At 38.0% G+C, this 16,362-nt stretch overlaps 1 protein-coding gene across 2 annotated transcripts in view; it reads left to right on the forward strand.

The window, feature by feature from the left end:
- kif20a (kinesin family member 20A) overlaps window positions 1-16,362 on the forward strand; it is a 30,297-nt gene that overhangs the window by 11,423 nt on the left and 2,512 nt on the right. For both annotated transcript variants that reach the window (XM_052014633.1, XM_052014634.1), the window contains exons 4-16: window positions 1,405-1,543; window positions 1,852-2,036; window positions 3,272-3,383; window positions 3,961-4,158; window positions 4,759-4,870; window positions 5,399-5,467; window positions 6,832-6,975; window positions 7,473-7,638; window positions 8,310-8,483; window positions 10,466-10,605; window positions 11,580-11,733; window positions 14,223-14,421; window positions 16,238-16,329. In XM_052014633.1, coding sequence (XP_051870593.1) covers window positions 1,405-1,543; window positions 1,852-2,036; window positions 3,272-3,383; window positions 3,961-4,158; window positions 4,759-4,870; window positions 5,399-5,467; window positions 6,832-6,975; window positions 7,473-7,638; window positions 8,310-8,483; window positions 10,466-10,605; window positions 11,580-11,733; window positions 14,223-14,421; window positions 16,238-16,329 — 1,884 coding nt within the window. The remainder of the gene's footprint in view (window positions 1-1,404; window positions 1,544-1,851; window positions 2,037-3,271; window positions 3,384-3,960; window positions 4,159-4,758; window positions 4,871-5,398; window positions 5,468-6,831; window positions 6,976-7,472; window positions 7,639-8,309; window positions 8,484-10,465; window positions 10,606-11,579; window positions 11,734-14,222; window positions 14,422-16,237; window positions 16,330-16,362) is intronic.

Here is a 16,362-nt window from a genome sequence, read left to right on the forward strand (position 1 = left end):
ACCATTCAATTTGATCGTGGCTGATCTGCCCCTGGCCTCAACTCCTCTTTTGTGCTGGTGCCACATAGCCCAGCCTTCCCTGCTCTTTCAAAACAAAATAACTACCTCTTCAAGTATCTCTAGTGATCTAGGCTCCACAACCCTCTGGGGAAGAGAATTCCACAGATTCACCAGCCACTGCAAGAAATTCCTATGCACCTTTGTTTTAAATGGTTGCTTCCTTGTCTTGTAATTATGCCCTTTCATTTGAGACTCTACCACTAGTGGAAATATCTTAGCATCTACATTGTCGTTGTCCCCAGACAATCTTGCATGTTGCAAAAGATCGCAAGTTTTGTTTTAAATTTCATTTTGTGCTGGCTGTTATCACAAGCATGTAACTTTCTCTCTTCCCAATTGATATGATCGAACAAATTATTCACTTTAGGAACCATAAGGATTGACAGATGAAAAAAGTCCAAATCCATCTAATTTGTTTTCTGCTTTCCTGATAACTGCAGTACAAGGACAATAGAATTGATTAACATGGGTAAAGCAATGTTTTGAGATGAGGAAAGTCAACAACACTTGTTTCCCTCTTTCAATTCTGATGAGCAGTCCTGGATCCGAAACATTAACTGTTCCTCTTTGCACAGATGTAGCCTTATCTGCTGAGTTTATCCAGAATTTTTCATTTTTATTTCTGATTTCCAGCACCTACTGTTTTGATTTTCATTTATTGCTCAAGCTGCCTGGGACTTCCCTCCAAATTAGGCATGCCCCCAGATGTTTGCAAGGTTGAGCTGGCTGGTGTGCCTTTGTCATGTCAGTGCTGAATGTTCTATCCAGTTTTATTCTTGTTTTGATATAGCAGTGTGGTACAATTAAGTGGCTTTCTAAATTATCTTAGAGGGCAGCTAAGAGTCCACCATAATGCCGGAATCTCACATAAGCTAAAGTTGATGAGCATGAGGTTTTTACTGATGGCCTGAAAGCTTCACACTCTCCATTACTGATTCTTCTAGTTATATTTTTATTTAAGATTATTTAATTAACTATATTTAAGTTCTTAGCTGCCATGATGAAATTCAAATTTATTCTGATCATTACTCCTAGTGGTCATTAGTTAAATGACTACTTGGTTGCTGTTCATAATCCAGTCTAATATTGCTCATTATACCTCAAAATACTTTGGAAGAAATTTGATTCAATTTACTTAGGGCAGGGTGGATGGATGGAAATTGACATTTTATGGAACTCTGATAGAAGTATTAAATAAAATTATTGCCAACCAAGCAATTACAAAGGCAACATGTGGTATTAAGGTAAAACCAATTAATCATTATCAATTCTTTGTAAGTAAAAGCTTGGTGTTGTCCTAATTAACATAAACAAAATAGATGCTTTTTGGTTTTATTCCTTCAGATATTTGATCCTGAGACAAGCCAGAAGTTGTTCTTTGACGTTGTCATGAAGAACCTAGTAAAAGAATCCCTGGAGGGACAGAATTGCTTGGTTTATACCTACGGTGTATCAAACTCTGGAAAAACCTACACCATTCAAGGTAAAATACATTGTGTATATTTTGCTGTAAATGGAATTGTATTGCACAAACTCGTAAGGGTTCTCTGAATATTTTGCAAGAGTGGTGAATGTGAGGACTGAGTTGCCAGAGGAGGTGGTGAAGGCAGATACAATTCCACTGTTTAAAAGGCATTGAGATATGTATTTGAATAGGAAATGCGTAAAGGGATAGGGGTTTAATGCAGGCAAATGGATAGGTATCAGGGTTGGCATGGGTGCCGAACAGGCCTGTTTCTGTGCTGTACATTTCTATGATTCTATCTGCTTTGAATCCTGCTCTATCTGTAGGCACCAGGCAAGATAATGGGATCTTGCCACGGTCACTGGCAGTAATTTTCAACAGCATCCAAGGAAAACTGTATCCCAGATTGGACCTAAAGCCTAACCTCTGTAATGATGTAATCAAGTTGGATAATAAGATGGTGAGGCAAGAGGAGTTGAAGAAACTTTCGTTACTGGGCATTGTCAGAGAGGTCAGTTTTGAATTTTTACTGTATCCATAGTTAGTGCTTAAGTCAAGGCCTTTTAGTTGACCCATTTGCTATGTCACTCCTGAGTCCAATAAGCCTATCCACTTCTATGCTGGAAACTACATCTGGTCTTCCATGGTGTCACACTGCTTTCAAAATTTGCCATGATGCACACTGGATTTGTTTATTATGCTAAATGTGCGTCTTGTTTTTGTAACTCACTTTGTTTCCTATCGCTACTGGGTTTGGGGCAGGATACAGATGTTAATCTGTTCTTTTTTGTTTAAAAATCGTTTGACCTGCATTTGAACAGCTTTTCTATTTTGTATTTGTGAGGCTTCTAAAATGGAATAATAGAAATTACAATACTGAAGTGGGTGGTTCTTCCTGACCAGTGTCGTTGATACTACAGGTGAACTAGAATTCCAATCCCATTTGCCTCTCTGAACCCATATTCCTTTATTTACTCCCCTTCTTTAAATATGTATCTAACATAATTGTAAGTGTTGACATTTCCACCACAGTCGGAGTTCTATTGGACTAAATAAAAATGGCGAAATATGGTGGAGGAATAGATGTTAAATTGAGACCTGTTTGATTGTGATTAACTAGTCATAGATCTACAGACCAATGAAGATCGATAGTAGGGGAAAAGCTAAGAAATTGCAGGTGTAATTCCACCATTTGCGTTTTTATTACTATTATTGAAGATTGGTGATTTTATTTTTCCTCTCCCTTTTGTAAAGGGGTGCCTGGCAATTAGGTAAAGTGTATAAAATTTGCTTTTATTAAAATACCCAACTTTTGGTATTTCAGTCATCAGTGTCATTATGTACTGTGTAACTTTGCACTTAAGATTTTCCCATTTTTTTTAAATGAAGAAGAAAAATGTATGGAATTGCAGCAATAATGTTGAAAGATTGCTGTTTTGCACCTTCTAAAGTATGGTCAAGTAGAAATTAGATTGCTGGCTTTAGCAGCTGGGACTCCCAGAAGGATAAATTCTGTATTTGGATAAAAATCATCAACATTACATTGTAACTTTGCTGTCTCTGTTCCTCTGTAATGAATGTATTACATTGCATTCTGATTTCAGTTTACAATGTAAGTTTTCCTGGGATGAGGTGAAATTCTGCCCTGTCTTTTCTACCCTAATATAATTAAGGTTGGAAATTTCTTAAGGTTTGGTGCTGGGCACTTTGTTTCTAATCTTGGTCTACAATTTTTTTTTTGCTTAGGAGGATCTGCAAACTCCAATGAAAAAGAATCCAGAGTTTAGACTGAAGGAAGGTCTCAGCTGTGATTCTGATAGTGGTATTGGGGGCATGTCATCTGTCAGTAATTTCGAAGGTAAGGTGGTCACTCATTTGAATCTGATTTGTAGGTTTTAAATGGCAAACAGTGACCAGTGTTCCGTTCTCTTGCATGTTGCTTGATTTGCCTTGTACGCAGGTCATGAGCAGTCAGCTTGTATAGTACCTACATGTAAAAAGAATTTGCTTATATCTGTTCTTTTAATATTCTTGGAACATCAAAGCATTTAACATTCAATGTATAATTTTCTGAAAAGGAATCACTTTTGTTGCCCAATTTCTTTACCAGCAAGTTTTTTTTTGTTGTTTTAGAGGAAGATCCCACACACGACTGTGATATGTGACCAGTTGATGATTTTCTTGCTAGTAGAAGAATGAGTGTCTGCCAAGATTGGGAGAAATGGGACATAGTGTTTTCCTTAGTTTCAGCACAGATCCTTTGCATGTCATTCTAAATGCTTAATATACCCTTGAGGACTTTTTAATTGCTTACAGTGTGTACACAGTTGAAATTGCATGTTCACTGCTATGAAAAAATCAGTCACTATACTTTCACTGCAAGCCACTAAACATTTTCAATCATTTATTTTTCTTTTTGCTCTTTGACCTCCCAGAGACTGCATCCCGTTGGGCTGATCATGATACAGTTGTTATCCAGCAGGAGGAGCACATCCAGTATTCCATTTGGGTCTCCTTCTTTGAAATTTACAACGAACTTGCCTATGACTTGCTGGACACTGCTCCTACTGCAAACCGCAAACGACAAACCTTAAAGCTATGTGAGGATAAAAATGGAAACACTTATGTAAAAGGTACTTGCCCTGTTCTGCATATGGCTTTTTACTTTTGTGTTTACATTTTTGGAAGAATATGTTCATCCTTGGTATTTTTTAAAAAGGGAGATTATGTACTTTTTAAAATAAGTTAAGGATGTAGTAAATTGAGAATATGCTGACGAGTTCACATCTCTGGGAGCTTTAGACGTCATTGTATGGACTGAAACGGGACAGCTCTTCGCGGGGAATCATTTCATCGCATGATCTTTGTAATAATACCCTGCATGTGACTATGTATGCCTGTTCTGGTTATGTGTGTTACAGTTAGGGTCCTGCATGTAAAGTTAGGAATTGTTTCTAGAATTTTTTATTTAAGGAGTTCCTGAAGAATAGGCTAAAGTATAAGCCATAGATATTTAGGTATGTTTAATGTTAGCATATGGACTATTCAATGCTGATGATTTGACTTCAGGATGCTATTGGCAAAAATAGACCCAACAGCTTAAAATTGATGTAGAAATCAGACCACGGTCTTAGTAATCATACCTGTCTACATGTCATTACTGATTAAGGCTTTTGGCTTTTAACTGATGAATTGATAAAAAGATTTTAATTTAGTTTTAAATTTTGTTTCAGATCTGACCTGGATCAATGTGGGTGATGCAGAAGAAGCCTGGAAAATTCTTAAAGTGGGCCGTAAAAACCAAAGCATAGCCAGCACACATGTGAACCAAAATTCCAGTAGGAGGTCAGTGCCTTTAGTTGGGATTTTTGCCCTTCACTGCATTACAGATGGTTATTGTGGTTCAGCTTGACAGGTCTGAGACTGCAGTGGGAAGTGCAACCACCCCCAGTCATGAAGTACAATATTCCCATAAATAAACATCCAGGGCTAATAATTCTAAAGGATTGAGTCTATCCCTCTGCTCTTATCTTGCCTCTGCAGGTTTTATTGTGTGTGACAAAATATTTGTACAAGCTACTTAAACCAGAGATTCTGGCTCGATTGTTTAAAATTCCAAAATTCAGATTTTTTTTATTTTATGCACCAATCTTCTAAAATCTAATCATGTTTTCAAAGGAAATAAAAGTTTAATTTTTTTTCTCATCAGAGAAGATTGGTGATAATAAGTTGAAGGATTGTTGCTATTTAAAATACATTTGGGCTCCTATGTACGTAATTATATCATACAGGTCCATGGCTTTTACCCTTTAGAAAATTTGAAATATTCTTTTTATTCTCCTATTCTGAACTTTTCCTCGCTCTTGTTTACAGTCACAGTATCTTCTCGATTCGCATCATTCATGTGTCCGAAGATTGGAAATCCATACTGCAAACAAGCGAGTAAGTATTAATCACTGTGATCATCTTTAATTATCCTTTGAAATGTCTGATGGATAAATACTTGCGGTTTTCTGCACAAGTAGGAACCAATTTTTAGTGTCAGTTAAAGCATGGTTGGGGGTGGGGGGAGACTAAATGGAAACTGGACCATGGTATGTGATATAACGCGATTCCTTAAAGTCGTGTGTTCTGTGATCTATTTTTACATAATCCTCTATTATTAAACAGCAAAATGGTCAACAATTTGGAAATAACTGGACCATGGGCATATCTTGAGGTTCAGGCTCAAGTGTATATATTTTATATTGTAAAGAACTGAGGTACTACAGCACTATTGTGCCTGTAATGCATTGTATCGAGTTTACATTGACATATATAAAAGAAGCTACCAGACTTGGAATGTATCATGTAAAAATAGTTTCACAGCCAGGATTGCAAACATAAGATTTTTAAAAGAATGAATTAATTTGTATTTGTATGACTTTTTGCCTTAAAGTCCCAGTGTAGTTTCTTTTAGAAAGAAGTGCAGCAACAAGGTAGTTGTTTTTGTGGCGTTGTTTGAGGAATAAATGGTCAATAAGGACATCCTGCTCTTTGAGTACAGTAAAGGAGGCACACTTGGTTTACTGTCTCATGAGTGTTAACTTCTGACAGTACAATACGCTTCCTGCTGCAATGTCAGCAAATACAATGAGCTTGCATCCCATGTCCTAATATTGCTTAGGACATGTAATCCTTAGCAAAAGAGATGGTTTTAAGCCAAGCTTGCAATTCTTCTGGCTGTGGTAGGTACATGAATGTTATAGACTTTCCAAGAATGAAATCTGCGTTGCAGAAGAATTTCAACTAAATGTTGACAAATGCACTGTTGGAGTAATATTAACATAGTTCACCTAATGGGATTGGACAAGATCGGTTTAATAGACTCTGCCTAGTTCTGAAGTCTTGGAAGAGTGAAAATGGGCAGTTAATCAAACAGGCTTCCTGCCTGTGGCTCCCTTTATACCACTTGTTTCTGGTGAACACAAATTTAGTATACATATTTGATAATTGCTGTGCATTTTTTTTCTGAATTCCTACTGCCGATTTTTGTTTCATTTGTGAATTAATTTGCCCTAATCTCCATGAGCACTCCTTCACTTAAATGAATCTTGAAACAAAATGTTAAGCTGGCAAATGTGTTGGTTTGGAGAATTTTTCTTTATGACTGCATCTCTTGTGAAGAAATTGGAGAAGCAATTCTGTTTAATAGCACAAGAACTGATATTGTTACCTTCAAGTGCTGGCAGCCAGAGGAAGTAAGAATTGCTTACTATAAGCAAAAATACACCAGAGCACGGGTTCATTCCTTTTCTTTCCTCCAGATTAACTTTGTGTGACCTGGCTGGCTCTGAACGCTGCAAAGAACAGAAGTGTGGTAGCAGGTTGAAGGAGGCAACAAACATCAACACTTCTCTGCACACACTCGGCAGGTGCATCAGTGCCTTGCGTCAGAACCAGCAGATCAAGTATGTGCAACATTATTTGTTTTTAAAGCTGTCTACTCTATTTCATTGTCCCTGTCCTTGCTGGTTTTCAATCTTGTAACATAACCACTGGTGCAGCATTTTTCAATGAGTTGCTTTTGGGCTGGCTGACCAAAAGAAGTAAGATTGACACAAACTTTTTAGTGATAGTAATGATTTATTTAAATAAAAGTGTATAGCTATGTCAAAACAAAATACTGGAAGTTAACAAGAAAATTGTTCTCACTGATGACTGTTAAATAATGCATTATTGTTTCTGATTTGGTTGGCGATTTGGATACTGGGCATATGTTAATAGAAATGATGCAATTGTATCTTCCACTCTGTGGAAGCAAGTTGTTCTCAAACCTGAGGGACTGCCTGTGGAAAAAGGAGAATACTGCCACATTGCAACCAGATTAAGTGTCACCTTCTGGCATTTGTAATTCCTGTTTGTTTACAATGACCAAGTTCTTGAAGTATTTTTGCTGTGTTTCCAGGTCAAAGCCCAATGTGGTGCCTTTCCGGGACAGTAAATTGACTCGTGTATTCCAAGGGTTTTTCGCTAACCATGGGAAATCCTGTATGATTGTGAACATTAATCAGTGTGCATCCACATATGATGAAACATTACAAGTCATGAAATTCTCAGCTATTGCCAGCCAGGTGAGTAATCCACAGCTCTTATAATGGGCATGTATTAGCCAATAAATGTTGCCATCTATTCAGGGAATCTCACCTGTAATGATTAGAATCTGCATGTTAGGTTTGATCTTGCTTTTGCAGTTGAGATTCAAAAGTCGTCCTGTGTGTAAACTATAGTTCGTGTGGTAGTATTTCTCATCTAGGCTGTGGGTTTAAGTCCCATTTCAGAGATACAAGCAGAAAATCTAGGCTGACTTCTAGTGTTAAACTGAAGTTGAGCTGCAATATTGAAGGTGCTATCCACTGAAACGGATGCTAAACCAAAGTCCATTTGGTCCCATGCATGAAAATAAAAGATACAATCACATTCTTTGAATGAGTAGTTGGGGAGTTATCTCTGGTGTCCTGGTCAATATGTATCCTCAATTAATATCCCTGAAATGGATTACATGGTCATTTAACATGTAATTCTTGATAAGTAAATGTCAGTCTGTGTACATTTTCTTTTTACCTGGCCTCCAGTTTAATTGAGAGGATATCAAAACTCTCTTAATATGCTCAATGGTATGTGCCTTTTGTTTATTACTGGAATGCAATGCTTAATAGATGTGTGATTTGTGATTCAATCTGCTGTTGTTATTTACTGTATAAACCCAGTTGAATTGACTATAATGATTGTTGTTTCTATCAAGCTGATACAGGCACCTTCAATGAAGCTATTTCCTTCTATCCGATCACTACTCCGAGAGCATGATGGATGGAACAACTGCAACGCACAAGAACCAGTTGAAGAACAGGAGGAATATGATGATGAGGAAGAGAATGATAATGAAGATGACCCTGATATCAGTACATTGGACAAGGAGGTAGGTTTATATTGCACACTGATGCAATATCTCTGCTTTACCTGCTGTGTGTACCTGCCGCGGGTGACTCAAATCTTCACTTGTCCTCTTCATTTTTCTGTGTGGTTCTCATTTATGCATTGTTCAGCTTGAATTTATTCTTACTCCAATGTCACAAAATGTACATAATGTTGCTGTAGCAAAACTTCTAAAGGCAGTTGCTATTGAATAGACCTGCATATTTGCATTTTTATATGATTTGTTAAGAGCATAGAACATCAACAAAGAGAGAATGGGCTATTGGGTCCCTTGTGCCTGGTCAAGTTGGCTAATCCTTTGCCTCAATGCCACTTTCCTGCATTAACCCAATATCTCTCAGTGCTCTTAATAAAAAGCTATTGATTTTTTTGTTGAATATATGTGGTGACTGAGGCTTCATAGCTCTCTTGGGTAGAGAATTACAAGGTGTCACTATCCTCTTCTGGGTGAGCAAAATCTTTTTCCATCTTTGTCCTGACCAGCCATCCCGTTATTTTGAGACCATGACTCCTGGTTTTAGATATCTTAGCCAGGGGAAACAACAACCCTAACCTGTTGAGCCTTTTGAAAATTTTTATGTATCAATGGGATCACCTTTCATTCTTCTGAATTCTGAATGTAGGGCCAGCCTGCTTAATCTCTCATCCTACTACAGTTCCCCAACCCCCTCACCCCATCCCAGGAATCAGTCTAGTGACCTTTCACTGCACTCCTATCCAAAGTATATTCCCCCCATTCCACCCCCTCCCTTGGGCAGAGAGACCACACCTGTGCTATCTCACCAACATCTTTTATAATTGGAATAAGATGTCATTATTTTGCTACTCAATTTTTCTTGAAATAAATGCTTACGTATTGATTGTTTTCCTAATTGCTAGATGTACCTGCATGTTACAAAGGCACCTAGGTGCCTCTGAACACAAAAATCTTTCAATCCCACCGTTTAACAAAAAAAATTGCTTTTCTATTTTTACTACCAAAGTGGATGACTTCACTTTTCCCTACATTATATTCCATCTGCCATATCCTTGCCCATTCAGTCAGCCTGTTTATATCCCCTTAAGGCCACTCTGCATGCTCCTCACAACTCTTGCCACCATCCAGCTTTGTACCACCTGTGTTGCTGAAAGTTGGAGCTGATCTTGTTGCTGCGGGAGAAACCGAACATCTAAGACTAGAATCTAAGACAAGCAGTTCAGTATCTCTAATTCTGTCGAAGCACTGTGCAATATGCAGCCCAAAGACAAGGGAATGAATGCAGTAGAATGAATGCAAGAAGAGAAATGAGGTAAGGGTAAAAAGAATCATTGCATTTATTTCTAGAGCAAAGAAATAAAATATTTGAATCTCAATACCTGAGAAATTTCACATTTCTCAGTGGCAGAGAGATTGCTTAACAGTAATTAATACTTAAGTTGTTTTGTTGAAAGGGTACTTGAAATGATGGCATTCTCTGGCAGATGGAGATTACGATTTACTTTGCAGACACAGCAACTTTGTGGCATATTGCGCATTTCAGTGGTGAGCCAGATGGGGAGATGCAGTTTCTGTTAAACCATTGTCAATAATCAAGTCAGCAATATTTGATGTTTACTCTTCAAGTTTACTGCTCCCCCAAAATTTGCTTTACGCATAATTTATTTGAAGTCCAATTAGCTTAGTTTGACAGGAAAGTCGAGCCCAATTCCTTTCTAAATTTTTTTTTCAAAATGTATTTTAACGAAATCAAACTATCAGACTGTAGGCGATACTGTTGCAATTTCCATGGAAGCTATTGAACTGGGTCCATCAATTTGTGAAAGTGTTGTTAAACTACTGGCTTTTAATTAATTTGGTACCTTTTTATTGTCTCTGTCTTTGTGGTATAAATAGTCAACAGTTCTGCCATAAACTAACATGGTTCCTGATGTTTTGATCTGGCTTCTGTTTTTGTCATCTATTTAATCATACATTTACTCCTTTAGTCATTGCAGAAAATTATTGAATGCCTACAGCAGCACCTGATTAAAGAAAAGCAGGAGAAGCTATTAATGGAGAGCGAGATCAGACAAAGTGTTGTCAGTGAGATGATGGAACAATACAATGCTATGGAGAGACACTGGAGGTACCTGTTGCTGATCTATAAAGTGTGATATTGTTGCCCAAGGTCAATTTTTTTAAGCCACTATTGTTACAGTATCAATGAAGATTGAGGATATTGGTGATTATGTTTTACTGACAAATCCAAACTTGTTATTACTCTGAGATTTTGTAATTTCTCAGCTGAGATCCACAATGTAAGGACAACACAAGCAATTGCTGCTAAAATTATTTTTGGGACTTTTCGCATCTTTGAACTGCTGCATAGTGCTTAATGGCTAATGGACTTTGAATTATGCCCAGTTTCAGTTTGTAGGCAACAGCAACAAGTTTGATTGGGGTGACAACTGCAGGGTGAATGTTGGCTGTGACACATGAACCTTTTTGGGAAAAAGTGTCCTGGTTCTCTTTCATTCAATACAACGTACAGAAATGGCTTTGGTTTAATATCTCATCTGGGAAGTTGCAACCACTCCTCGGTGCTGCACTGAAGTGTGGACTGGGATTATTTTACTAGTCCTATGGTGAACTTGTGTACATAGTGTAGCTAGAGCCATTTTCAGTAATCTGTGCTTAGATGTGTATTTTACCTTCCTCTTTCTATAGGAGGTAGTTCAAATGGCCTCCAATTGTTTTCTGTTAGACTTCGTACTGACAATTAATACTTGAATGTTTTTTAAAAAAAACTTTACTGTTAATTAACCGTGCCCAGTAATTGTATGTATTTCCTTGACAATCTTGTTATTTAGCTATCTTTAGCTAATTTTTTTCTCCATCTGTCCCATATCAATAGAAATATACTTTTAAGCCCACTTTCAAAATATAATCCATTGTCATCAGTTTTTTTTTAAAACAATCAACTGTATTAGAAATTTCTATTTGGTCCCTGACCTCAAGTGCATATTGTGAAGGATTTAATTTGTATTCCACTTTCCAGGACAGGGAAAAGCCCTTATGAGATTGGGATGAAATTCAACCGTTTTCTCTTTTATCTCTCAGTGAGCAACTTGAGGAACAAAAAGATCGTCTGGAAGATGCCTTTGAAGCAAAGATGAAAAATTACCAAGAATATGTGAAATTCTATTATCAGCAATCTTCTGCTGAAGAGGAAAGTTCTGAATCTGATGATGAAATGTGTGATGGTAAAGCACTGGTAAGAAATATTCTTTTTAATTAATGATATTGTAATGTCTCCGAAGTATTCGATCCTGTTTTGGCTTGTGAAGCAAAGAGTAAAAGTTAATATAAAACAATAAATGCATGGAACTGCCAACTAAAAGGAAAATGACAATTAGTGTTAAATACCAGAGAGTAGCTCCCCAGTGATCCACTCAATTTATGGAATGAATGAGTTAGTCAAACAGATTAGAAAGTCTTGGTGTTTTTTATTTCCTATTTATACATCCCTGATTAGCCTTAAATTGACTGGTTAAAGCTGGGGCTGTTGTGTGTGTCTGGCGTTGCATGTCAGCCAGAATGGTTCCGCCAAAGAATGGTGGTGAACCAAGTGGGTTTAAATAAAAATCCAGCGGGTTATGTAACGGGATTTGAATTTGTGCCTCCATCATTAGTTCATTATCTTTGGATAACTACCCAATAACATAGCCACTGTTATTATATCTGAATTGGTTTCTGTCTGTAGTGAATGGACCCAGTCACTGACCAGGTAAAAATCTCTCAGTCGTTGTGCTCTAGATCATTCTGTAATGATCAGTTTTGGAAAGGGGTCTGGATTGAGTAATTGGGTTGCAGTAACTCACTAGAGAGAAAAGCTTGGTGACTTTCTGGCATGGTCCTTGTTTGAGAAACAACCCTTAACTGCCACTCTAGGAAAAGGGTGGCAACTTAAATGGCTACATTTTAATGAGCCCACTTCACAGTTTGGCCTTGCCATTGACTACTGTGATGCCATAGATGCCAAAATGTGAAGAATTCAAGGAGCTGGATTATAAAATTATTACTCTGGTCAAGCTATTAGCTGAATGCAATGGGCAGACTTTAATTTGGCTGCCTGGCTGGTGGGATCTCTAGACTTGATCTCTTTACCATGCTCTCAGGATGTTAAGTGCACAACTATTATTTTTGCTCTGCTCAGTTGTTACAGTTGGGCAGACCATACTGAAATTTGCCTTCCAATTTCTATAATACCGTTATCTTTACTGCTGCATCATTACACTACCCAGCACACTGCTGTCCAAGGTTTTGGAATTGTTCATGAACAAGATTGTGTAATTTTTAAAAAAAATTTCTGTTTTTGTTCTTTATCAAAGATGAGATCCCCAAATGCTCCCCTTGTGGTTGGGAGATTTGATTGCTAGGGGAATCAAATATAAAAGTAGGGGAAGTAATGCTTGCATCTGGAATGGGAAAGTTGTCTTAGGTGGAATGGTTGGATAATCTAGGTTTGTATCTGCTGGAATTGAGAAGAGTGGGAAGGGGACTTGATTGAAACATAATATCCTGACTGGTCTTGGCAGGGTGGATGTGGAGAGAATGTTTCCCCTAGTGGGAAAATCTGGAACTAAGGGTCACTGTAAAAATGAGAGGTTGCCTGTTTAAGATGGAGGAGGCAATTTATTATTATTTTTTTGAGGGTTTAATCTTTGCCCCCTTCCTCAAAGTGGTTAGAAGCAGGGTCTTGGAATATTTTTCGAGGCAGCGGTAGATAAAGTCTTGATAAACAAGGCGATGAAAGGTACCACGGGTAGATGAGAATTCTGAGTTGAGGTTACAATCAAGTCAGCTATGATCTGGAAAGATGGAGCAGACTTAAGGGGCTGAGTGGCCTACTCTTGCTCCCACTTCATATCTTTTATTATAATAATAGAACATAGAAAACCTACAGCACAATACAGGCCCTTCGGCCCACAAAGCTGTGCCGAACATGTCCCTACCTTAGAAGTTACTAGGCCTACCCATAGCCCTCTATTTTTCTGAGCTCAGTGTACCTATCCAAAAGTCTCTTAAAAGACCCTATCGTATCCGCCTCCACCGTCGCCGGCAGCCCATTCCATGCACTCACCACACTCTCTCTGAGTAAAAAAAACTTACCCCTGACATCTCCTCTATACCTACTCCCCAGCACCTTTAAACCTGCGTCCTCTTGTGGCAACCATTTCAGCCCTGGGTAAAAGCCTCTGACTATCCACACGATCAATGCCTCTCACCATCTTATACACCTCTATCAGGTCACCCCTCATCCTCTGTCGCTTCAAGGAGTAAAGGCCGAGTTCACTCAACCCATAAGGCATGCTCCCCAATCCAGGCAATATCCTTGTAAATCTCCTCTGCACCCTTTCTATGGCTTCCACATCCTTCCTGTAGTGAGGCGACCAGAACTAAACACAGTACTCCAAGTGGGGTCTGACCAGGGTCCTGCAACATTACCTCTTGGCTCCTAAATTCAATTCCCTGATTGATGAAGGACAATACACCTAGAGTCAACCTGTGTAGCTGCTTTGAGTGTCCCATGGACTCAGACCCCAAGATCCCTCTGATCCTCCACACTGCCAAGGGTTTTACCATTAATACTATATTCTGCCATCATATTTGACCTACCAACTAATCTTCTAGAAGAACACAAATAGCTGTAGTCTTTAGAAATAAGCTTGGATTCTTTTTTTTTCCTCCCTCCACCCCAAGACAAAGAAAATCCATGAACTAGAAGCAACTATTCAGCAACTGAAGGCAGAACGAAAGTCTGCTTGCCAGCCAAAGAGGCAATCTGCTCGCTTGGCCAGTACGAGCCTCCGAAATGAGCTGCATGCTGTTCAGTTGGAACTGGTGAATACAAAAACTGAGCTGGAGCAAAGCAAAGCAGAAGCAGCGTTCAATGCAGAGGGTGAGTGTGTATTTGGTCTGGTAACAGCATTTTCTCATCTTAATAGCTAAAGAGGTGAGAAACGTTGCAAGGATTGTCTAATAGGTGAGCAGTTTGTGGTCAGTCCTACTCTGAGTATTTCTGCTCAAAATATAAGGTGATAAGGATTGACAAACTGGTTTGAATGGATCCAATTTATCTTGGGGCTTTGTTAACCACCATCAATGAATCTGGTCAGACTTTGGAATTTTGCATCACCTATTGAAAAGTGAATATTTTACTCAAGACAAGATTAAAAACTGAGATGGTTTCAAACCACTTACAGAACTGAATAATAAAAAAAGTCCTTTTCGATGCGAGTTCATTGCAGTGGGGCAAAAGCAGAAGCATCACTCAATTTGCAGTGACCACCTTGGGTAAAGCAGGTCTGTTAAATGCAGTCAGCCCATTTTACATGAGGAATGTCGGGCTAAATTGATATGCTGTGACAGAGTAGAGACATCTGGGTTATAAAAGCATGCAGGCACAGTAAACTATTTTCTCACTACTAGTGTAAACTTTCTCCTGAAAGAACTGTTTGAGCACTAATGGGGGACCACGTTGAGTCAGTTGCTTTGTCCAGTGAAGTCTGCAGTTATGTATTCCTAAGCTACATATTAGGTAAATTGGTATAAATAAGGTTTTGTTTTGAACATAATTAAAATTTGATGAGAGATTTCAAAAAATAATTAAATATCAATTCACAATTGCTTAGAGCTGGTGCTTCTTTCATTGGGTACATACTTATCACAACATCAGACACTTGTTTAACATTACTTTTAATAAAATCTTGGGGTTAAAGCTGCAGTCTCCTTTTGTGCCACCACAGAGTTCAAGCATTGCACACGGGAGAAGTGTGATATTGGTTGCAGTAAATAGTGCCTCAAAGAATAGCATGCTTCCCTCTATGGCCTTGTTTTTGCTCTGTACTTGGCTAGAAAGACACTAATTGTGATATTAAAATAAGGTCCTTCCAAAAGCATCTAGAGTTAATCCAGGTAGCTTTTTTTAATTAAACAATTTATGCAGACCTGGCTTCTAGTGAAAATTTGGGAGTTGTAAGTGTGTTACGTCAATGCAGTATACATGTTGACTTCACTGCTTCAATTATTGCAGGTTTCCAAAGAAACATTTTGGAAAGAAAATGATGAAAATCTTGTTTTCATATTCAGGGGATTACTTTAGAGTGACTCTACCATAAATAATTGTCATTTATTATTGGAAAAGGGTAAAATCCAACATTAGAGCTTGACTTTTTTTATTTTTGGTTCAATTTCGTGAAAAGATAATTTCAGTTATTACTAAGTCAGTGAGATGCACCAATTTGGGCTCTCTGTACAAGTTAAAATAATGTGCATAATCTAATTTTGTTTTATTAAAATTCAATTCATTGCCTGTGTCTGGCACCTCTTACAAAAACATTTAATTAAAATGTATACTGGTGTTATATATCTAAAAATTTGCATTTAGGATTAGGAAAGTGCATTGTAATAATTCATTGTAATAATGCATTTTTACTGAATATGTCTATGTTGCAGTCATTGAATCTGGGAGAAGGAATGATGCTTCTGATTTGGAGAAATCAGTGCTGGTTTAATAATGCAGTCTGTCATTCTGTCTTTAGTCGGGTAGGAAACAAAAAGGAAATGGGCTTTTTTTTAAAAACATCTGCACCTCCCAGATGAATGTCTTGAGGGCCGATGTCACTAACACCTTTGACATTTACCATTGCTTGGTTTGACCTAAAAATTTGCATGGTAGATTTTTGTGACATACTGTTTCTTGGCCACCTTAATAGAATTGAAGCGATATAAGGAAATGGTGGAGCCTCCTGCTGGAGTAAAACATCTTACAATTAATGCAGACCGAAAACTAGAAGAGGGACAGAGGGTGAGTTGTGCTTTTCCTCCTTGGTCTGGTTAT

Source organism: Pristis pectinata, chromosome 4 (genome assembly GCF_009764475.1).
Source record: "Pristis pectinata isolate sPriPec2 chromosome 4, sPriPec2.1.pri, whole genome shotgun sequence".
Taxonomy (NCBI): domain Eukaryota; kingdom Metazoa; phylum Chordata; class Chondrichthyes; order Rhinopristiformes; family Pristidae; genus Pristis; species Pristis pectinata.